General features: G+C 42.8%; 1 protein-coding gene across 1 annotated transcript in view; it reads left to right on the forward strand.

Annotated features, from left to right (window-relative positions):
- NFU1 (NFU1 iron-sulfur cluster scaffold) overlaps positions 1–24,608 on the forward strand; it is a 75,886-nt gene that overhangs the window by 15,771 nt on the left and 35,507 nt on the right. Inside the window, exon 6 of the mRNA XM_082254894.1 lies at positions 6,467–6,530. Within this exon, the coding sequence (XP_082111020.1) occupies positions 6,467–6,530 (64 nt within the window). The remainder of the gene's footprint in view (positions 1–6,466; positions 6,531–24,608) is intronic.

Genomic DNA, 24,608 nt, shown 5'->3' on the forward strand with positions numbered 1-24,608 from the left:
AATTTTAAAAAATGGTGAGCTACCAGCCATTATGTAACCTTTTATTCAGCTGACTGCAAAATAAGTAATTTGGAGTTCAACAAGGCGTTATGAAGTTTTTTGGGGAAAAAAAAAAAAAAAAACATTTTAATTTATTTATTTATTTTTTTTATTTTTTTTAATTAATCGAATCTTAACTTCAGGTTATGTTATGAAGTTTAGGTTTTAATGGCCTATAAAATCCTCCAGGGCCAATTTCGAGATAAATTTGTGAACTGGCTGACGAGTACACAAAAGGAAAAAGGGTCCTCATGTGGCCCCAAAAAAAGATTGGGCTCGCTTAAAGACTTGAGTTCACCTTTGGGAACATGTTACATGTTCCACTCACTTTTAAGGGTGGAACATGTAACATGTTTCCAATGCTGCAGGTATTCCCCGACCCGCCGCCTCTAGTGACAGCGAACCAGGGATCTTCTCAAACTCACTGTCAGAGTTTTTAAAACAAACCTGGCCGTGTGGGGCTCCTAGTATTTTTTTATTTTGTATTTATTATTTATTTTTTGCAAAGGTGAACTTACTTAACACTATATTGCATTGTGGTAACACATGGTCAGATTATTTTTTTTGTTGTGCCTTACACTGTTTCACCATGAATTTAGAATAGCACCCCAAAGCACAAGTACAGTAGGAGGCACACACATAAGGTTTTCCTATTTACAAAGTATGTAGAGGTCTGTAATTTTTATTATAGGTACTCTTCAGCTGTGGGAACCTCAATCTAAAACACAAATACAGAAAATCACATTTGTATGATTTTTTAAAAAATAATGAATTTGCATTTTATTGCATGACATAAGTATTTTAATCACCTACCAACTAGTAAGAATTCTGGCTCTCACAGTCCTGTTCTTTTTTTCTTTAAGAAGCCCTCCTGTTCTCCACTCATTACCTGTATTAACTGCACCTGTTTGAACTTGTTGCCTTTATAAAAGACACCTGTCCACACACTCAATCAAACAGACTCCAACCGCTCCACATTGGCCAAGACCAGTGAGCTTTGTAAGGACATCCGGTATAAAATTGTAGACCTGCACAAGGCTGGGATGGGCTACAGGACAATAGACAAGCAGCTTGGTGAGAAGGCAACAACTGTTGGCGCAATTATTAGAAAGTGGAAGAAGTTCAAGGTGACGGTCAATCTCCCTCGGTCTGGGGCTCCATGCAAGATCTCACCTCATGGGACATCAATGATCATGAGGAAGGTGAGGGATCGGCCCAGAACTACATGTCAGGACCTGGTCAATGACCTGAAGAGAGCTGGGACCACAGTCTCAAAGAAAACCATTAACACACTACGCCGTCATGGATTAAATTCCTGCAGCCCACGCAAGGTTCCCCTGCTCAAGCCAGCGCATGTCCAGGCCCGTCTGAAGTTTGCCAATGACCATCTGGATTAACCAGAGGAGGAATGGGAGAAGGTCATGTTGTCTAATGGGACAAAAATAGAGCTTTTTGGTTTAACTCCACTCATCGTGTTTGGAGGAAGGAGGAGGATGAATACAACCCCCAAGAACACCATCCCAACCGTGAAGTATGGAGGTGGAAACCTCATATTTTGGGGATGCTTTTATGCAAAGTGGACAGGACGACTGCACCGTATTGAGGGGAGGATGGATGGGGGCCATGTATTGCGAGATCATGGCACGCAACCTCCTTCCCTCAGTAAGCGCATTGAAGATGGGTCATGGCTTGGTCTTCCAGCATGACGACGACCTGAAACACACAGCCAGGGCAACTAAGGAGTGGCTCCGTAAGAAGCATCTCAAGGTCCTGCAGTGGCCTAGCCAGTCTCCAGACCTGAACCCAATAGAAAATCTTTGGAGGGAGCTGAAAGCTCGTATTGCCCAGCGACAGCCCCAAAACCTGAAGGATCTGGAGAAGCTCTGTACAGAGGAGTGGGCCAAAATCCCTGCTGCAGTGTGTGCAAACCTGGTCAAGAACTACAGGAAACGTATGATCTCTGTAATTGCAAACAAAGTTTTCTGTACCAAATATTAAGTTCTGCTTTCCTGATGTATCAAATACTTATGTCATGCAATAAAATGAAAATGAATTACTTAAAAATCATACAATGTGTGAATTTCTGGAATTTTGTTTTAGATTCCGTCTCTCACAGTTGAAGAGTACCTATGATAAAAATTACAGACCTCTACATGCTTTGTAAGTAGGAAAACCTGCAAAATCGACAGTGTATCAAATACTTGTTCACCCCACTGTATGTGTGTATATATACAGTATCTCACAAAAGTGAGTGCACCCCTCACATTTTTGTAAATATTATATTATATCTTTTTATGTGACAACATTGAAGAAATGACACTTTGCTAAAATGTAAAGTAATGTGTACAGCTTGTATAACCGTGTAAATTTGCTGTCCCCTCAAAATAACTCGACACACAGCCATTAATGTCTAAACCGCTGGCAATAAAAGTGAGTACATCCCTGAGTTGAAATGTCCAAATTGGGCCCAAAGTGTTAATAATTTGTGTGGCCACCATTATTTTCCAGCACTGCCTAAACCCTCCTGGGCATGGAGTTCACCAGAGTTTCACCGGTTGCCACTGGAGTCCTCTTCCACTCCTCCATGATGACATCACAAGGCTGGTGGATGTTCGATACCTTGCGCTCCTCCACTTTCCATTTGAGGATGCCCCACAGAGGCTCAATAGGGTTTAGGTCTGGAGACATGCTTGGCCAGTACATCACCTTTACCCTCAGCTTCTTTAGCAAGGCAGTGGTCATCTTGAAGGTGTGTTTGGGGTCATTCTCATTTTGGAATACTATCCTGCGGCCCAGTTTCCAAAGGGAGGGGATCATGCTCTGCTTCAGTATGTCACAGTACATGTTGGCATTCATGTTTCCCTCAATGAACTGTAGCTGCCCAGTGGCGGCAGCACTAATGCAGCCCCAGAAAATGACACTCCCACCACCATGCTTGACTGTAGGCAAGACACACTTGTCTTTGTACTCCTCACCCGGTTGCTGCCACACACACTTGACACCATCTGAACCAAATAAGTTTATCTTGGTCTCAGCAGACCACAGGACATGGTTCCAGTAATCCATGTCCTTAGTCTGCTTGTCTACAGCAAACTGTTTGCAGGTTTTCTTGTTCATCATCTTTAGAAGAGTCTTCCTTCTCGGACAACAGCCATGCAGACCAATTTGATGCAGTGTGCAGCGTATTGTCTAAGCACTGACAGGCTGACCCCCCCCACCCCTTGACCCTCTGCGGCAATGATTGCAGCACTCGTACGTCCTATTTTCCAAAGACAAACTCTGGATATGACGCTGAGCACGTGCACTCAACTTCTTTGGTCGACCAGGGCGAGGCCAGTTCTGAGTGGAACCTGTCCTGTTAAAACTGCTGTATGGTCTTGGCCACCATGCTGCAGCTCAGTTTCATGGTCTTGGCAATCTTCTTATAGCCTAGGCCATCTTTATAAAGAGCAACATTTTTTTTTTTTCCCAGATCCTTAGAGAGTTCTTTGCCATGAGGTGCCATGTTGAACTTCCAGTGACCAACATGAGAGAATGAGGAGTGATAACACCAAATTTAACACACCTGCTCCCCATTCACAACTGAGACCTTGTAACACTAAGGAATCACATGACGTCGGGAAGGGAAAAGGGCTAATTGGGCCTAATTAGGATATTTCCACTTAGGGGTGTACTCACTTTTGTTGCCAGCGGTTTAGATATTAATGGCTGTGTGTTGAGTTATTTTGAGGGTACAGCAAATTCACAATGTTATACAAGCTGTACACTCACTACTTTACATTGTAGCAAAGTGTCATTTCTTCAGTGTTGTCACATGAAAAGATATATTAAAATACTTACAAAAATGTGAGGGGTGTACTCACTTTTGTGAGATACTAAGTGTGTGTGTGTGTATGAATATGTATATATTTATAATATGCAGTGCCTTGCGAAAGTAGTCGGCCCCCTTGAACATTTCGACCTTTTGCCACATTTCAGGCTTCAAACATAAAGATATAAAACTGTAATTTTTTGTGAAGAATCAACAACAAGTGGGACACAATCATGAAGTAAAACGGAATTTATTGGATATTTCAAACTTTTTTAACAAATAAAAAACTGAAAAATTGGGCGTGCAAAATTATTCAGCCCCCTTAAGTTAATACTTTGTAGCGCCACCTTTTGCTGTGATTACAGCTGTAAGTCGCTTGGGGTATGTTTCTATCAGTATTGCACATCGAGAGACTGAAATTTTTGCCCATTCCTCCTTGCAAAACAGGCAAAAAATTTGGGGGAGCATGCCCATGTATTTCTAAAGCTGCTGCAGCTATGAACCAAAAGACATGTATATTAAAAAAGAATAGCGCGCAAATGCAAAAGAAATAACTACCAAATCTGAAGACAATCCATAAATAAAAATGGGGGTTTGGTCCCACCATATGGCCATATCGTGCTCAAGCCCACTACTGCGTCAAAGTACCCCATTATCAGTGGGTCCTACACTATCCATGAAAAAGAGATGAATCCAGCCTTTCTAACCCTTGGAGATAATACTCCTTGCTGGGAAGGATGTGCAAATGCACTACAGGGGACTCCTCCTATATCCACTTGATGGTGGACACTGATTGAGTACAGGTGTGTGTGGGGGGGTGGGGAGGGTTGCTCAACCTCGATAGTCTGGTCAGACCGAATACATAATAAACAGGCAAAAAATTTGGGAAGGCATGCCCATGTATTTCTAAAGCTGCTGCAGCTATGAACCAAAAGACATGTATATTAAAAAAGAATAGCGCGCAAATGCAAAAGAAATAACTACCAAATCTGAAGACATGGCCATATGGTGGGACCAAACCCCCATTTTTATTTATGGATTGTCTTCAGATTTGGTAGTTATTTCTTTTGCATTTGCGCGCTATTCTTTTTTAATATACATCTCCTTGCAAAACAGCTCGAGCTCAGTGAGGTTGGATGGAGAGCGTTTGTGAACAGCAGTTTTCAGTTCTTTCCACAGATTCTCGATTGGATTCAGGTCTGGACTTTGACTTGGCCATTCTAACACCTGGATATGTTTATTTGTGAACCATTCCATTGTAGATTTTGCTTTGTTTTGGATCATTGTCTTGTTGGAAGACAAATCTCCGTCCCAGTCTCAGGTCTTTTGCAGACTCCAGCAGACTCCATCAGGTTTTCTTCCAGAATGGTCCTGTATTTGGCTCCATCCATCTTCCCATCAATTTTAACCATCTTCCCTGTCCCTGCTGAAGAAAAGCAGGCCCAAACCATGATGCTGCCACCACCATGTTTGACAGTGGGGATGGTGTGTTCAGGGTGATGAGCTGTGTTGCTTTTACGCCAAACATAACGTTTTGCATTGTTGCCAAAAAGTTCGATTTTGGTTTCATCTGACCAGAGCACCTTCCACATGTTTGGTGTGTCTCCCAGGTGGCTTGTGGCAAACTTTAAACAACACTTTTTATGGATATCTTTAAGAAATGGCTTTCTTCTTGCCACTCTTCCATAAAGGCCAGATTTGTGCAGTATACGACTGATTGTTGTCCTATGGACAGAGTCTCCCACCTTAGCTGTAGATCTCTGCAGTTCATCCAGAGTGATAATGGGCCTCTTGGCTGCATCTCTGATCAGTCTTCTTCTTGTATGAGCTGAAAGTTTAGAGGGACGGCCAGGTCTTCATAGATTTGCAGTGGTCTAATACTCCTTCCATTTTAATATTATCGCTTGCACAGTGCTCCTTGGGATGTTTAAAGCTTGGGAAATCTTTTTGTATCCAAATCCGGCTTTAAACTTCTCCACAACAGTATCTCGGACCTGCCTGGTGTGTTCCTTGTTCTTCATGATGCTCTCTGCGCTTTAAACGGACCTCTGAGACTATCACAGTGCAGGTGCATTTATACGGAGACTTGATTACACACAGGTGGATTCTATTTATCATCATTAGTCATTTAGGTCAACATTGGATCATTCAGAGATCCTCACTGAACTTCTGGAGAGAGTTTGCTGCACTGAAAGTAAAGGGGCTGAATAATTTTGCACGCCCAATTTTTCAGTTTTTTATTTGTTAACAAAGTTTAAAATATCCAATAAATATCCAATAAATTTAGTTCCACTTCATGATTGTGTCCCACTTGTTGATTCTTCACAAAAAATTACAGTTTTATATCTTTTATGTTTGAAGCCTGAAATGTGGCAAAAGGTCGCAAAGTTCAAGGGGGCCGAATACTTTCGCAAGGCACTGTAATATATATATATTATATATAATTTGACGGGATGGTGGCAACCTTTTCCCAGTTAACAAATATAAATAATTCAGGATTCCTACATGTGCCTTCGAAAACCATTATGGGTTTTTAGCTGGTAGCAACTGTATTGATTGGAATTATACATGTCTACTCTCAAACGTTACAACCCTTGTGTATGTTTCTTCCTAAAGCTGCAACAGAAGAGGATGATGAAGTGGTGGCAATGATCAAAGAGCTTCTAGATACGAGGATCAGGTAACCTGCACCCCACTAGAGTAATATAGAGTATTGTTCATATTATAACATCTAAAACAGATGTGGTCTTAATATAATCGCATAAATCTGTCCTAGGCATGATTAGTCGGTTAATGTATCTGTAAGTACACTATTGTGTTGCAGTCACACGTGATTTAAATATGCATTTCTCTTTCGTTCATTGATGGACACAGCTCCTGTCATTCTTGACCATTGGGTTATACTGCCCCCTACAGGAGTAGGACACTAGGCAGAAAAAGCTTTTGGCTACACCCATGTGCAGTCCTCTCTGTTATAGTCACTCCTTTTTTTTCTTTTTTTTTTTGCCTAGTCAGGAGTAAGGACCTAGTTCCTTGGTGGGATCTTTGGTTCTGGCAAAGATTTTTTAGATGCGCAAGGGGTGCTGAGGACCTAGGTTAATAGGAGGTGCCACATCCCTAGTTAAGTACAAGAAGAAATGGTTCCCCTGAGTGGGACTTTAAAGGCACATAGATATTAGAAAATATATAATGGTATGAAAGATTAAATGTTATTAAATATACAGTACAATAGGGGAGATAAAATAACATGTGCAGACAATAAGCAGCAAGACAAAAAAACTCATAACGCTAAGATGGATACCCAACATGTTTCGAAGCCATAAACATTATTTGCTCCTTCTTCAGGGGTTGTTTCTCAAAGCGGTACTCTAATAATATAAAAATAGAGGTATGAGACCCATATTTTGTAGAAGATTAAATATTGTACAATATTCTTGCATTTCGCAAAACATAATAAGTAGATTGTGAGTACTTACAGAGTTTTGAGTCAGTGTTGAGCTTACATGGTATGCACAATGATTAAAAACAACTGAAGGTATAGATCCGTCCGGCAATATATGTGGCAGAGTGAATTGCACTTATCATCAATCCATAAGCATCTTAATTGGTGGAATTGAGAGGGTGCCCTAATATTAGCTGAACATCTGAAGTCCTAAAGGAGGAGGAGCCAGGAGCAATCCCAGATGGTATAAAGTATCCCCAGGGAAGCAGGATATAGCCGATCTAAAAAAGGCAAATAGTTGCTGGTAAATGGGATGGATATTACTTGAATGGGATGTTTTTTTAAAATATGCAAAAATAATTGCAGAAAGGTCCATAAGGAAATCCAAGATTGGGGTAAAAATATATAAAGGACCATAGAATAAGAAAAGATATAAACCAGTAACAGTACCTTTAAAATGGGATAAACTTAGATGAGCGTCCTCTCCACACAGCAGCCAGCAGACAAATGCGCTGGCTGACCGTGAGGAGAGGCAACCATTTGAATGCTCAATGATTACAGCTGAGAGGTGTCAGCTGGCATCCAAGTAGGACTTCCTGGAGCGCCGGTGCCGAGACCGCCCCCAACCCACGTGATACGCTGACAGCGTGACGTGGTGTGGGCGGGACCGGCATCTGCGCTCCACCGACACGGGGGACAAAACCGGAAGTGTAGGAGTACACTCCGGCTTCCTGTTTAGTCTGAGCCGGACCGGAAGGTGCAGCAAAGATGGATGAAGACCAGACTAACACATCGTGAGAAGCGATGTGTGTCTCACCCATGCCGGGATGGACAGCTAGAAAGGACAAAATTTAATGGTGGAGGATAATAAAACACAAAAGTCATAAATATAATGGTTGTGTTATTATGTACATAATGTACTCCTGGCTGATGAAAAGAATTACTTGAAATGAAGATCCACAATATGCCGGAAGGTTAACCATTCAGGTGCTTTGTCATTACAAACACAGATTCCACAATGAACGGAGGAAACAATGGGGGAATGCAAAACATATAGAGTGGAATGCAATAAGATTATTTTTGCAAAGAACAGGCACCAAACAGGCAGAAAGAAATGTCATGATACAACAATAGTACATTAATACATTATACAATAATGATATGAGGTACTCAATATAAAAAATAAGAAATTAGATATCAACCCATAGGAAAGTCACAGTGCATGTATATGCCAAATATAATTAAAAGATAGCCCAGGTGGAAAAGACATACAGAGAGAAAGTAGACTTGCCAATAGTTATGGAGATATGACATGAAAAGCTGTTGATAGGTAACTGGAACATGAAATCTAAATTTCCATGCCCCCAGAATTGAAGCCCTCAAGGAATGGTTTATAAGAGATAGTGCCATTTAACCCTGGAGGTTCTGTGGCCTTAAGATGGTAGATCCATTTTTGCTCAAGTTGGAGGAGGACTTTGTTCCAGTCCCCTCCCCTTGGGCCAGGATGAATACGGTCCAGGATCAAGAATTTGATCTTGGGCATTTTGCCAAGATGGACCGCAGCTACGTGTCTACCAAGAGGGAGGTCCGGATCGACCTTCCTCATGCTAAGGATATGGTGATAGGCTCTACGCCAAAATTCCTGTTTGGTTTTACCTAGGGATGCACCGAAATTTCGGCCACCGAAATTTTCGGCCGAAAATGGGCCTATCTCATTTCGGCCGAAAATGGGTTAAAATGCCGAAATTAATGGCCGCAGCGCAGGTTTGAAAAGTCCCTGATTCTCCCGTCCGTAGGATAGGAGAATCAGTCTGTTCAATTAGAAGCTGTGGCTGCAGCAGAGCGCAGCGTCTGTGACACCTCGTCTCTCACACAGCCCAGCAGCGAGCAGTACTCCCCCCCTCCCAGACACGGACAGGAGAGGAGATAGGCACACACACAGCTCGTCCTCCTCCCCCTCCCACCCCAGTTTTTCTGTCTGCCCGGGGCCGCCCACTCTCCTATCTCGGCGTATGTGCAGGACAGAGAGGGAGATGTGGGCGGGAAATATGCAGAACAGCAAGCAGCTACGTACACGATCCAAGCCTCATGAATGAAATCTGAGCCATCCTTTTTTTTTTTTTCTCTAGCAAAGCGTCCACATGACAACCAGTGAAACTAAGTTGTTAAAACTCTTGGGCTATCTTGACCAGTATCTGCCAAAAGCTCCCTGTCTTTGAACTGAAAAGAAGCAGTGCAGAAATGGCATTAACAAACACCAAATTATTCCAAACACAGTTCAATTACTTTGCTGTTTGTAATTAAGTTTATTCTAATGTTTGAAATAATGTCAGTTTTTAAGACATGTACTTTATTTGAAGGTTAATTACCCTGAAGCAGCAAATTTACTTTTTTACTTTGTATGTATACATAATGTTTCATTTAAGTTTATGCAATTCTGTGTTCTATAGGAACATAAAAATAAATCTTGCATAAAAAAAAAAAAATTAACCCCTTTTGTACTGCATTAGTGCAACCAGTATCAGTGCAGCCAGTGTTAATTAACACTGATACTGGTTGCACTAATGCAGCACAAAGGGGTTAATTAACTGCCACTGGTCGGTCACTAATGCATCAGTGACCATAAGTGGCAATACATTAACCCCCTCATGCTGCATAATACAAATACCATTGGTAATTAAATTAACCTCTTGCCAACCCATCACAGTACATATACTGTGACAGGGTGGCAGCGACAGGTGTACGTCGCTGCCTGTTTTTGGTGTATGCCCCTGTTCTATCTAATTTAAAATTATTTGGGGGAAAAAGTCATTTTCGGTTTCGGTTTCGGTTTTCGGCCAAGGGCATCCTGCATTTTCGGTTTCGGTTTCGGCCCAGAATTTTCATTTCGGTGCATCCCTAGTTTTACCAATGTAGAAGCATTTGCAACTACAAAGTAGGAGGTAGACTACGCCGATGGTGCGGCAGTTGGCAAAATGTTTGGCCTTCAGGATGGTTCCATTGGGCAGCAAGGGACCTCTCTGTGTGAACATGTAGCCACAATAATTGCAGCTGCTACACATAAAAGTCCCTTTGTATTTGCAGCAGGTGGTGGAGGAACTGTCAGCAAATTCGCTGTGGACTATCTTATCCCTAATTGCGGGGGCACGTTTGAAAGTAAAGTTGGGTGATTCTGACACATATTGGCCAAGCACAGGGTCTGACAATAGAAGATGCCAGTGCTTGGATACTATTCGTCTAACTTGGTGATGTTGTTGCATGAACGGAGTAATAATCCTAAGTGTCTCTTTAATATCTGAAGTTTTGGTAGTGGACGGTGCAAGAAGTTGTTTCCTATCACTAGATGCCGCCCTTTGACAGGCATATTTGAGTGATTTTTTGGAATAGCCTCGACGTAAAAGTCGCATCTGGAGCTCGTCGGCAGCCGCTCGGAATGACTGAAAATCCGAGCAGTTGCGTCGGAGCCTCAGATACTGACTCACTGGGATAGACCGGAGAAGAGCTGTAGGATGGAAACTTGATCCATGCAAAATCGTGTTCCCTGCAGTAGGTTTACGATATAAGTTGCTGTGTAGAACCCCATTTTCACTTTTAATGATTTCAACATCTAAAAATGTAATACGATGTGTATCGGTATTCATAGTGAATGAGAGATTGAACTCATTCTTGTTCATGCGATCCAAACATGCATTAAGTGTCTCCAATGGGCCATCCCAAATTAGAAAAACGTCATCGATGTATCTGCCCCAGAAGTTGATATGGTCAGTATACATCGATAATGTGTCATCGTCCAAAAACGATTGCTCCCACTCCCCCAGGTACAGGTTGGCGTAGGATGGGGCACAACATGTACCCATCGCTACTCCCTGCACCTGGAGGTAGTGGGAGCCGTTGAACGTGAACACATTATGTGTAAGGATATGTTGTAAAGGGTCTATGATGAATTCCCCATATGCGTCCAGTTGACCTAGACCAGATATGGAATGTTTTATGGCCGCAATGCCTCTGGAGTGGGGGATAGAACTGTAGAGGGCCTCTACATCAATGGTCACTAAGGAGGCAGTAGGGGGAATCCACATATCCTCAATTTTGTTCAAAAATTGAATTGTATCTTTGATAAATGAAGGCAACCTGTGGACCAAGGGTTGAAGATAGGCATCCACAAGTTTACTTGCGTTATCGGTTATGGACCCTCGGCCCGAAATGATGGGTCTAGCAGGTGGATCAATAGTGCTTTTGTGCACTTTGGGCAACCCATAGAATGTCGGGGTGATGGGAAACTGGGTACGTATAAACTCCCAGGTATGTTTTGGAAAGACGTTATTTAAATAAGCAGTGTCTACCAAATGGTAGAACTCCAGATTGTATTTTAAAACTATGTCTGATGTTATACGTCTATACCAATTGGAGTTTTTAAGAATGTTGTTACACATTCGTATGTACTGGGTATTGTCCATTATTACGATGTTGCCACCCTTATCTGCCTGTTTAATGGTGATCTGTTTGTTTGTGGCTAATTTGTTAATTGCCTCTCTCTGTGTTTGGGAAATGTTTGGTTGAGAAGTAGGGCGCGTGTTTAATTTTTCAATGTCGTTGGACACGACCTTCAAAAACGCATTAATATTTGCATTTTGGATTTGCAGGTAGGCATCCGATTTCTTACGGAGATCAGTGCCTACAGTTGGTTGCTCTACAGGTTCGGAAGGGATACCAGCCAGGAGAGAGGTAAGGTCCACTCGATCTATAAGATCTTCATTCTCCTCAAGGAGAGAGATTAAGGTGTCTAAGATTGGGTCGTGTTTGTCTGTTGTTTTTTTATTATCTTTATGGTATATGTGTTTAAAATTTGAGTTTGCGCGCGAACAGATGGATATCTTTAATGATTTCAAACTTGTTGATATTGGATGTAGGACAGAAATTGAGACCTTTTTGCAATACGGACAATTCCGCTTGTGACAACTCATATTTAGATAGATTAATGATAGAAAAATCTAATGAGTCTTGTGTGGTGGAGTGAAGAGGAGGATTTATGTGGGAGGGGGAGGGTGGGGTAGTGGCGTGGGTGTGAGTTGGAGGGCACATAGGTGAACAAGATCTAAAAAAGATTGGTCTTGAAGGTTAGTGATGGAAGAATGGTGTGTAGGCAGTGTAGTGGAGTTGGGTTGTGTAGGGGCTAGTGAGGAATGGGGTGTGAGTGTATCAGGCGGTGGAAGTTCAGTGGATGGTGGAAAGAGGGATAGGCCTTCTTGTTGTTGGGGTTTAGCATTAGATTTTTTGGATTTATGATCCAGACCGGAGTCATTATGGTAAGGGCGTTTAGTACGCTCTACTAGTGTTTTGTGAGGTTTGGGAAATGGTGGTTGTTTTGAAATGTTTTGATTGAGTTGTGTATTGGTATCTTTGGGGGAGAGTCTAGCATTGGTCCTACTGGTTATCCAATGATAGGCCTTTCCCTGTTGAAAAACATTTCTGTCTTTGTTTAAGATTTTCTGTTTCTTTGTTAGAGTATTCTTATTAAAGATATCCAGTTGCTCCTTAAGTTTAGACTCCCGATGAGGGAAGGTGGTATGGGTTTTAAGTTTTTTTAGCCTCTCACATGTAGAAGCTATGAAGGTATCCAATTTTGTTGCTCGCAGAGTATACTCCTCAATGAGGAGGTTCATGAGAGCCGCCGAACAGTGTTGCAGGGCTTGTTCCCACTTAAGTTTAAACGAGGGGATGAGATCTTCAAGTATAGGAAACACTTGGTGCCTCAAACCAAATGGGCTAATGTTTTCCCTAATATGTTCCTGGAAAGATCTAATATTCCAGAAAAGTGTTGATTTCCTCTCCAAAAGCTTAGAGAGTTGGAAAAAGAGGGAGGTAAGTTCCGTCTCTACAAATTCCTTGTGTTCAAATTCATGTTCATATTGTTGCATTAAGCTATTCCACTCATCCCCAATGAAACCTGATAGCGTGGTATCATGTGTCATTGTGGAAATCGGTGATTGGTCAAAAAATTGATAAATAGATAGATTGTCTATAGGTTTGTAACATTTTTTTACAAACCTATAGACAATCTATTTATCAATTTTTTGACCAATCACCGATTTCCACAATGACACATGATACCACGCTATCAGGTTTCATTGGGGATGAGTGGAATAGCTTAATGCAACAATATGAACATGAATTTGAACACAAGGAATTTGTAGAGACGGAACTTACCTCCCTCTTTTTCCAACTCTCCAAGCTTTTGGAGAGGAAATCGACACTTTTCTGGAATATTAGATCTTTCCAGGAACATATTAGGGAAAACATTAGCCCATTTGGTTTGAGGCCCCAAGTGTTTCCTATACTTGAAGATCTCACCCCCTCGTTTAAACTTAAGTGGGAACAAGCCCTGGAACACTGTTCGGCGGCTCTCATGAACCTCCTCATTGAGGAGTATACTCTACGAGCAACAAAATTGGATACCTTCATAGCTTCTACATGTGAGAGGCTAAAAAAACTTAAAACCCATACCACCTTCCCTCATAGGGAGTCTAAACTTAAGGAGCAACTGGATATCTTTAATAAGAATACTCTAACAAAGAAACAGAAAATCTTAAACAAAGACAGAAATGTTTTTCAACAGGGAAAGGCCTATCATTGGATAACCAGTAGGACCAATGCTAGACTCTCCCCCCAAAGATACCAATACACAACTCAATCAAAACATTTCAAAACAACCACCATTTCCCAAACCTCACAAAACACTAGTAGAGCGTACTAAACGCCCTTACCATAATGACTCCGGTCTGGATCATAAATCCAAAAAATGTAATGCTAAACCCCAACAACAAGAAGGCCTATCCCTCTTTCCACCATCCACTGAACTTCCACCGCCTGATACACTCACACCCCATTCCTCACTACCCCCTACACAACCCAACTCCACTACACTGCCTACACACCATTCTTCCATCACTAACCTTCAAGACCAATCTTTTTTAGATCTTGTTCACCTACGTGCCCTCCAACTCACACCCACGCCACTACCCCACCCTCCCCCTCCCACATAAATCCTCCTCTTCACTCCACCACACAAGACTCATTCGATTTTTCTATCATTAATCTATCTAAATATGAGTTGTCACAAGCGGAATTGTCCGTATTGCAAAAAGGTCTCAATTTCTGTCCTACATCCAATATCAACAAGTTTGAAATCAATAAAGATATCCATCTGTTCGCGCGCAAACTCAATTTTAAACGCATATACCATAAAGATAATAAAAAAACAACAGACAAACGCGACCCAATCTTAGACACCTTAATCTCTCTCCTTGAGGAGAATGAAGATCTTATAGATCGAGTGGACCTTACCTCTCTCCTGGCTGGTATCCCTTCCGAACCTGTAGAGCAACCAACTGTAGGCACTGATCTCCGTAAGAAATCGGATGCCTACCCGCAAATCCAAAATGCAAATATTAATGCGTTTTTGAAGGTCGTGTCCAACGACATTGAAAAATTAAACACGCGCCCTACTTCTCAACCAAACATTTCCCAAACACAGAGAGAGGCAATTAACAAATTAGCCACAAACAAACAGATCACCATTAAACAGGCAGATAAGGGTGGCAACTCTGTAATAATGGACAATACCCAGTACATACGAATGTGTAACAACATTCTTAAAAACTCCAATTGGTATAGACGTATAACATCAGACATAGTTTTAAAATACAATCTGGAGTTCTACCATTTGGTAGACACTGCTTATTTAAATAACGTCTTTCCAAAACATACCTGGGAGTTTATACGTACCCAGTTTCCCATCACCCCGACATTCTATGGGTTGCCCAAAGTGCACAAAAGCACTATTGATCCACCTGCTAGACCCATCATTTCAGGCCGAGGGTCCATAACCGATAACGCAAGTAAACTTGTGGATGCCTATCTTCAACCCTTGGTCCACAGGTTGCCTTCATTTATCAAAGATACAATTCAATTTTTGAACAAAATTGAGGATATGTGGATTCCCCCTACTGCCTCCTTAGTGACCATTGATGTAGAGGCCCTCTACAGTTCTATCCCCCACTCCTCCAGAGGCATTGCGGCCATAAAACATTCCATATCTGGTCTAGGTCAACTGGACGCATATGGGGAATTCATCATAGACCTTTTACAACATATCCTTACACATAATGTGTTCACGTTCAACGGCTCCCACTACCTCCAGGTGCAGGGAGTAGCGATGGGTACATGTTGTGCCCCATCCTACGCCAACCTGTACCTGGGGGAGTGGGAGCAATCGTTTTTGGACGATGACACATTATCGATGTATACTGACCATATCAACTTCTGGGGCAGATACATCGATGACGTTTTTCTAATTTGGGATGGCCCATTGGAGACACTTAATGCATGTTTGGATCGCATGAACAAGAATGAGTTCAATCCCTCATTCACTATGAATACCGATACACATCGTATTACATTTTTAGATGTTGAAATCATTAAAAGTGAAAATGGGGTTCTACACAGCAACTTATATCGTAAACCTACTGCAGGGAACACGATTTTGCATGGATCAAGTTTCTATCCTACATCTCTTCTCCGGTCTATCCCAGTGAGTCAGTATCTGAGGCTCCGACGCAACTGCTCGGATTTTCAGTCATTCCGAGCGACTGCCGACGAGCTCCAGATGCGACTTTTACGTCCAGGCTATTCCAAAAAATCACTCAAATATGCCTGTCAAAGGGCGGCATCTAGTGATAGGAAACAACTTCTTGCACCGTCCACTACCAAAACTTCAGATATTAAAGAGACACTTAGGATTATTACTCCGTTCATGCAACAACATCACCAAGTTAGACGAATAGTATCCAAGCACTGGCATCTTCTATTGTCAGACCCTGTGCTTGGCCAATATGTGTCAGAATCACCCAACTTTACTTTCAAATGTGCCCCCGCAATTAGGGATAAGATAGTCCACAGCGAATTTGCTGACAGTTCATCCACCACCTGCTGCAAATACAAAGGGACTTTTATGTGTGGCAGCTGCAATTATTGTGGCTACATGTTCACACAGAGGGGTCCCTTGCTGCCCAATGGAACCATCCTGAAGGCCAAACATTTTGCCAACTGCCGCACCATCTGCGTAGTCTACCTCCTACTTTGTAGTTGCAAATGCTTCTACATTGGTAAAACCAAACAGGAATTTTGGCGTAGAGCCTATCGCCATATCCTTAGCATGAGGAAGGTCGATCCGGACCTCCCTCTTGGTAGACACGTAGCTGCGGTCCATCTTGGCAAAATGCCCAAGATCAAATTCTTGATCCTGGACCGTATTCATCCTGGCCCAAGGGGAGGGGACTGGAACAAAGTCCTCCTCCAACTTGAGCAAAAATGGATCTACCATCTTAAGGCAACAGAACCTCCAGGGTTAAATGGCACTATCTCTTATAAACCATTCCTTGAGGGCTTCAATTCTGGGGGCATGGAAATTTAGATTTCATGTTCCAGTTACCTATCAACAGCTTTTCATGTCATATCTCCATAACTATTGGCAAGTCTACTTTCTCTCTGTATGTCTTTTCCACCTGGGCTATCTTTTAATTATATTTGGCATATACATGCACTGTGACTTTCCTATGGGTTGATATCTAATTTCTTATTTTTATATTGAGTACCTCATATCATTATTGTATAATGTATTAATGTACTATTGTTGTATCATGACATTTCTTTCTGCCTGTTTGGTGCCTGTTCTTTGCAAAAATAATCTTATTGCATTCCACTCTATATGTTTTGCATTCCCCCATTGTTTCCTCCGTTCATTGTGGAATCTGTGTTTGTAATGACAAAGCACCTGAATGGTTAACCTTCCGGCATATTGTGGATCTTCATTTCAAGTAATTCTTTTCATCAGCCAGGAGTACATTATGTACATAATAACACAACCATTATATTTATGACTTTTGTGTTTTATTATCCTCCACCATTAAATTTTGTCCTTTCTAGCTGTCCATCCCGGCACGGGTGAGACACACATCGCTTCTCACGATGTGTTAGTCTGGTCTTCATCCATCTTTGCTGCACCTTCCGGTCCGGCTCAGACTAAACAGGAAGCCGGAGTGTACTCCTACACTTCCGGTTTCGTCCCCCGTGTCGGTGGAGCGCAGATGCCGGTCCCGTCCACACCACGTCACGCTGTCAGCGTATCACGTGGGTTGGGGGCGGTCTCGGCACCGGCGCTCCAGGAAGTCCTACTTGGATGCCAGCTGACACCTCTCAGCTGTAATCATTGAGCATTCAAATGGTTGCCTCTCCTCACGGTCAGCCAGCGCATTCGTCTGCTGGCTGCTGTGTGGAGAGGACGCTCATCTAAGTTTATCCCATTTTAAGGTACTGTTACTGGTTTATATCTTTTCTTATTCTATGGTTCTTTATATATTTTTACCCCAATCTTGGATTTCCTTTTGGACCTTTCTGTAATTATTTTTGCATATTTTAAAAAAACATCCCATTCAAGTAATATCCATCCCATTTACCAGCAACTATTTGCCTTTTTTAGATCGGCTATATCCTGCTTCCCTGGGGATACTTTATACCATCTGGGATTGCTCCTGGCTCCTCCTCCTTTAGGACTTCAGATGTTCAGCTAATATTAGGGCACCCTCTCAATTCCACCAATTAAGATGCTTATGGATTGATAAGTGCAATTCACTCTGCCACATATATTGCCGGACGGATCTATACCTTCAGTTGTTTTTAATCATTGTGCATACCATGTAAGCTCAACCCTGATTCAAAACTCTGTAAGTACTCACAATCTACTTATTATGTTTTGCGAAATGCAAGAATATTGTACAATATTTAATCTTCTACAAAATATGGGTCTCATACCTCTATTTTTATATTATTAGAGTACCGCTTTGAGAAACAACCCCTGAAGAAGGAGCAAATAATGTTTATGGCTTCGAAACATGTTGGGTATCCATCTTAGCGTTTATGAGTTTTTTTGTCTTGCTGCTTATTGTCTGCACATGTTATTTTATCTCCCCTATTGTACTGTATATTTAATAAAATTTAATCTTTCATACCATTATATATTTTCTAATATCTATGTGCCTTTAAAGTCCCACTCAGGGGAACCATTTCTTCTTAAGATTTTTTAGATAGTATATCTCACAGGAAATATCCAGGAGGAGGAAAAAAAATTCTATCAACTGCCAGACTGGGTGATGGGCTGGATAAGCTAGTCCAGTGGTCACCCCAGTCTGGACAGCGAGCGCGCAGGCCTCAGCTCCGCGCTTTGTCGGCCGCGACATAGCCCCACTGGACGGGGGCTGGCCCTGCAAGTTGAACGTCTCGCGAAGTCGCATACGACCTGACCTCAGTCTGAGTAGCAGCGTTCCTCCTAGCCGACAGCCCCCCATTTAGATGGAGAGGAGGATCTGTCTGGAGCGGTGCCCTCCTGGTATGGTGAATAGCTGTCCCCCCCCCCCCCCCCTCGGCCCCTGGAGGGTTTTGGGGTGGACGTGGGCCCCTCCTTGGGATGGTCGGATCCCTGGGTTCCCTTTCTTCCTCCGAGCCCTCAGCCTGCCCCCCTCCACATACACTGGGGCTGTTTGGGTGGTCTGGTCACTGGCCTGGGATAGGGGAAGGGTGCTAACTGGCGATGGGGCCAGGAGGGTGTGCTGCAGGCGACCAGACGATCGACTGTGCGGGGGGGGGGTTTGTACTTGGTGGGGATTCCTGCCAGGGCTCCCGTCCTGCCTGGATCTGCCCTTGAGGCCTAGTCTCCCAATTTCCCTGTGTACCTTGTGGTGCTGCCATTTTGTTGTAGCCTGTGTATTCCTATTCTCGGCGGTCATGTTTGTGTAGTCTGGCGGCCATTTTCTTGTAGTTTGCCATTGCAAATAGTGGCGGCCATGACAGTGGAGCCCTGTGGGCGGCGATTTCAGTGGCGAAAGCCCCTCCTTTTCCCCTGGTGTTGACTCCTAGATCATTTAGCTTCCTGATCGCCGCACGTGTAGTGCAGATTCTCCTGGTGGTTGCAGGTGCCTGTGCCGGTGAGTCTGGTGGGATCCTCTCCCTCTCTGCTAAGGATCGCTATGTGCCTTGTGCTTTGGTGACCGGGTGGTGCTGCCAGCACGGTGGGGGTTGTCCCTTAGCAGTATTACACATTTTTGTGGGGACCCCCTAGTGACTTGTGGAGTCCTTGGAGCACTTTCCCACCTGATCCTCTCTCTGAGGCTGCGGGGACCTCCGGGTCCTAACCAACAATCCATGCGCTGATGGCAGTCCTGGAGTGCCTTGTGTTCTTGGTCAAGGCGGTTTGCAGGCGAAGGGCTAGCAAAAAGCGCCCCCCCTGCCTCATCTGTCTCATCTGATCCTGAATCTGATTCGGCCACTGTCAACGTGGGTCACCCTTCTGGGTCTGCGACCACACACCTGGAATCCTCTAATAGTAAGAATGATTCCTCCAGGTCTGCGACCGTACGTGAAAATGCGCTGGTGGATCCGCTGTCCCATGGACTGATCTTTCATCCTGCTTTAAAGTCGCTGTCTTTGACAGCTTGGCAGTTGCGCGCCAGGTGCTAAAGTATAGAGGTTTGTCTAAGTCAGTGATTCCTACGTTGTTAAAAGCTAGGAAATCTACTTCGAGAAGATCTAACATCATATGTGGAAAACTTATATTTCATGGTGTGAGTCCTTTGGAGTTCATCCTCGCTCCTTCTTGGTGGCTCGGATCTAAACATTCCTTCAACAGGGGGTTGAACAGAAATTGGCCTTGAGTACCATCAAAAGCTAGGTATCGGCCTTGGCTGTCTTTTTCCAATTAACTTTTCGCCACACACTCCCTGGTGTTTACATTTCTTTATTTGGTTCCTCCAGTGCGTGCTTCATTACCGCCTTGGGCTCTTAATTTGGTGCTTTCAGCTTTACAGAAGCCTCGCTTTGAAAATATTCAAGAGATTCCCCTGCTTACGCTGTCCCAGAAGGTGGCCTTTTTGTTGCAGGGTGTTGTGCAGGGAGTCGGATCTGGCAGCGTTATCCTGTCGTTTACCTTATCTGGTCAATCACAATTATAAGGTGGTACTTCGCCCTTGTCCGTCATTCCTTCTTAAGTTGGTCACTGATTTTCATTTGAATGAATACATTGTGTTGCCTTCCCTGTGTCTCAGGCCTAAACATCTGAAGGAAATTGCCTTGGATGTGGTCCAGCCAATTAGGGTGTACCTGGCAGCTACGGAGTCTTTCAGGAAGTCAGACTCTCTATTTGTGCTCACGGATGGACTTCACAAAGGGTTGTCCTCTTCCTCTACGACCATTTCCAGAAGGATCAGACAGACAATGGTTCAGGCCTATTCCATCAGGGGGTCAGGTTCCTCCTTTCCCTGTTAAGGCACACTCTACTAGGGCGCTTAATGTCTCCTGGGCCTTCCTCCATCAAGCGCAGGTTTGCAAGGCGGCTCCTTCTTTTGGCTTCAAGGTTTTGCAGGCTTCTGTTTAAGAGGACCTGATCCTCTTTGAGGGCGTATTGCTTTTTTTCATGTGGGCTCCAGTTGTTTTTGGTTGAGCCCTTGTTGCCTGGTTGGCTGTTTAGCCTTTGCTTTTTCCCACACCTTCTGTTTCACACTGCTTTGGGATGTCCCAGTGGTCAAGAATGACAGGACCTGTGTCTGTCAATGAACAAAGAGAAAATGGGATTTTTGACTGTACAGTAGGGGGCAACTCAACCTACTACCCCGCCCTTACTGTACCTTTACCTGTACTGTGGGGTGCTGATGTGATCTAATGACTGGACAAAAGGCAAGCTGGAAAGGGTTATGAGTTTGGATAAGAACAGGGTTATGGGTTTGGATAAGGACAGGTTCTTTGTGGTGTTGGACTATGTGAATGTAAAAATAATTCCTATTTCCAGTGACACCATGGGAAATGCCTTAATATACTGATTCAAGATTTTATAGGCCTTTTTGCAAGTGGTATTACAGTCAGTCAATACAGACATTCTAATTCAAATAAATGGATGGATTTCTGCTCTAAAAGTATTAAGAAATGTGATTCAATTGTGTCTAGTTTGAGAAGGGGGAAGCTGCACACATCGACCTATAGAAAATTCAAAGAATTTTGTATGGAAATATGTGTTTCGCTTAACCCAATAAAAAATGGGGAAATAATGTCAGCAAGAGATGCTCAAAGAAATTATATGAAGCATAATGTATAAATAAACAGTTGTTATAAATTGTGAGTCCTTGATAAATTAATAAAAAGTCCAAATAATCATGCCAATCCAAAATAAGTGAAATATGGATATGGAGAACTACAAGTCCCAGCACATATGCGTCACTGTGTTTGCTAGGAGAGAAACACTCTAGGGTTACAAAAAACTGCGGGTCGAAATTAGAAATTTTTATTGCCACCTTATCTCCCTGACAAGTATCGGCCCTCCAAATGAATTTCTCCTTTAAAATTTGCACTTCGCCGGTCAAATACCTGGTCGTTATTATCCCATCTGACTCTGGCCAACTCTATGCTGCAAATTATGCACCACTTATGCAGCGGACCATGTCGGATTTAAAGTCATATAACCAAAAGCATTTAATTAAAAATGGATAATATTCCTAGATTGTTTCAGACACTCCTTGTAGAAGCTCCTCGCAAGTTTTTTTATACTCTTCAAACTACCCTAATTTCCTTCATTTAGGGGTATAGCCAGCCTCTCCTACAGAGGATTGTCCTGTCTCTCCTTAAATTTAAAGGTGGAGCAAGAGCTCCTGACCTCCTTCTTCTTCTTTTTTTTTTTTTTTATCATACAGCTGCAGCTTTAACTAGACTGGAGGAAAAACAGACTAAATCTGTTTTTCTGTATTTTGAAAAAAAAAATACAAAAACTGAACAAAAATCTGTAGCCTCACTCTCCTTGTTCGAGAAGGGGGGGGGGGGGGGGAAGTGTTTTTTTATTTTTGTTTATAAAGGAATCAATTATTATAGCTATTTTTTTTCCATATTTTACCAATATTTTCTCTTTATAACTAAATATGTCCTACAGTCTCGAAAGGTTTCCCAGCTGTCAGAATACAATCACCACTGCTGGCAGCTATAGCTGTTGTTCTGAAGTCGATCCATTAATGACTTCAGTACAACCAGCCTGTACGTGTTGTTGTGTTTTTTTTTTTTTTTTTTTTTCTGTACGATCACTGCTGGCGGCCATAGCTGCCAGCATTATTTATTGTATTCTGACAGTTGGGACACCTCCTGCTGTCAGAGTACAAAAGGAGGGATTCCTTCGTCAACACTGCTTGTGTTGATGGGAGAATTGTGCAGTTTTCTTTCCTTCAGCCCATGGTTGAAGGAAAGACAATTTTATAATGTATGGCATACGTAAGGGAGTAGCTGTCAACTTCAGAGGTATAGGGGACCTCGAAGGACTGCACATAATGCCCAGTATATTTTATTTTATATTTATATATGCAAGAAAGGACAGCCAGTGACTGCAGGCATATTAGAGGAAATTCTTGTCAGAGACTGTGGGTTTGCTTCAAGTTTGGTTGGAGAAATGCTGCAGAAGGCAGTGAGAAACTGAGGACATGTTGCATGAGGCTAGTTGCGATGACTGCTATTACCCTTTACAAATTAATGCTCAATGCAGATTGCTTGGGTCCAATGGTTTCAAAATGAGTGTCAAAGAGCAACAAGTTGGGCACCAGGGCCCTAAGGCCTTGACTGGTTAAATTAAGTCCAAAAAAAACACAGTCTTAGCACTAGACCAAAGGGAAATCTTCCATCCAGCTTCTTTCTAAAACTCACATTAAGGGTGGAGCCCTCCTCTCATCGGGAAGTCCTCTGAACACACTGCAAAAACACACAGGAGGGCGCGACCGCCTTATGTGTTACTATTAATAAATTTTATTGAATCCACATAAGCAAATGGATAGTCACATACAAACAAAAGTTAGTAAGCCAAACAGATCTGCTCCAGCGGGATGTGTTTTGGGGGGTCATGCCCCTTTCCTCAGAGATCTGAAATGCGTCAGCAGTCCAACTATTTGTCTCCAGCGCTTACCGCCACTGCGGTCCGGCTGGAGCAGATCTATTTGGTTTACTACTTTTTGTTCGTATGGGAGTATCCATTTGCTTATGTAGATTCAAGAACATTTTTTAATGGTAATGCACAAGGTGCTGTGTGTTTTTTGCACTAGTTAAATTAAGTCTGTGGAGAGAAATTGTTGGATTGCCATTGCTAAGCTCCCTGGTTATGCTAATCCATTGTGTTCAATGTGTTGATTCGCTGAATCAGAACAATGTTGTACATCAGGAATTCAGACTTTGCTTGCTCCATGCTTGTCTGTGGTCAGTGACTCAGAGTATGAACAGGAAATTGGCATTTTCAGAAAAGAGGTCAGCAATTATGGTTTCCATATTTCTCATATTACTGTTTCCTATAACCAAATGAACCCTTTGCACACTGCTATAAATCCTAATACATGTCTAGTAAGTTTGTATTTTACAATGGGCTACCTTTTAAACAAGTTGTAAAGGCAGATGGTTTATCTTAATGCATTCTATTGATAAAAAGCCTTCAGTGTGCTGCAGCCCCCCCCCCCCAATACTTACCCGAGCCCATCTCTATCCAGAATTGTCCACAAGTCCCTCGGCTGTCCGGTTTCTTGATTAGCTTAGACACAGCAGTGGCCCGATTGCTCCTGATGCTGTCAATCAAAGTCAGGAGAGGGGGGCAGGGCTGAACAGCAACTTTGTGTCTGAATGGACACAGGGAGCTGCAGTTCAGTTAAGGTGCCCCCATAGCAAGCTGCTTGCTGTGATAGCGCTTGACAGGGGGGAGGGACCTGAGAAGAGAAGGATACAGGCTACTCTGTGCAAAACTAACTGCACAGAGCAGGTAAGTATAACATGTTTATTTGAGAAAGAAAAAAAAACCCTGAGACTTCACAATTACTAACCACCAATTACATACCAGGCAATAAAGCCTAGTACACAGGAGCCGAGTGGCATCTGGCAGTTCAAAAGAAACTGGCCAAACATTTGGCCCATGTGTACTGCAGCCGTCCGGTCGCTTCTGACAAAGGGGCATGATCAAAAAAGGTCTGCCGACCTGCTCCCTATCTGCGCTCTCAGCCAATGGCTGAGAGGGCTGACCCAGGGTGTCAGAACACAAGAGAACAGTGGGGGAGATCACTGTACTAATGTCAGTTAGTACAGCGGCTCCTCCTGAGCTGTCAGGTTTTTTTTCATTTAAACCAGCACAAAACTACTAGTGTGTATGGGGCTGGTCAGATTTTGCTGTATATCTGATACTCTGCATATAGTTAGTGTAACTTTTTT

This window comes from Pelophylax lessonae (assembly GCF_965119305.1).
Source record: "Pelophylax lessonae genome assembly, chromosome: 4".
Taxonomy (NCBI): domain Eukaryota; kingdom Metazoa; phylum Chordata; class Amphibia; order Anura; family Ranidae; genus Pelophylax; species Pelophylax lessonae.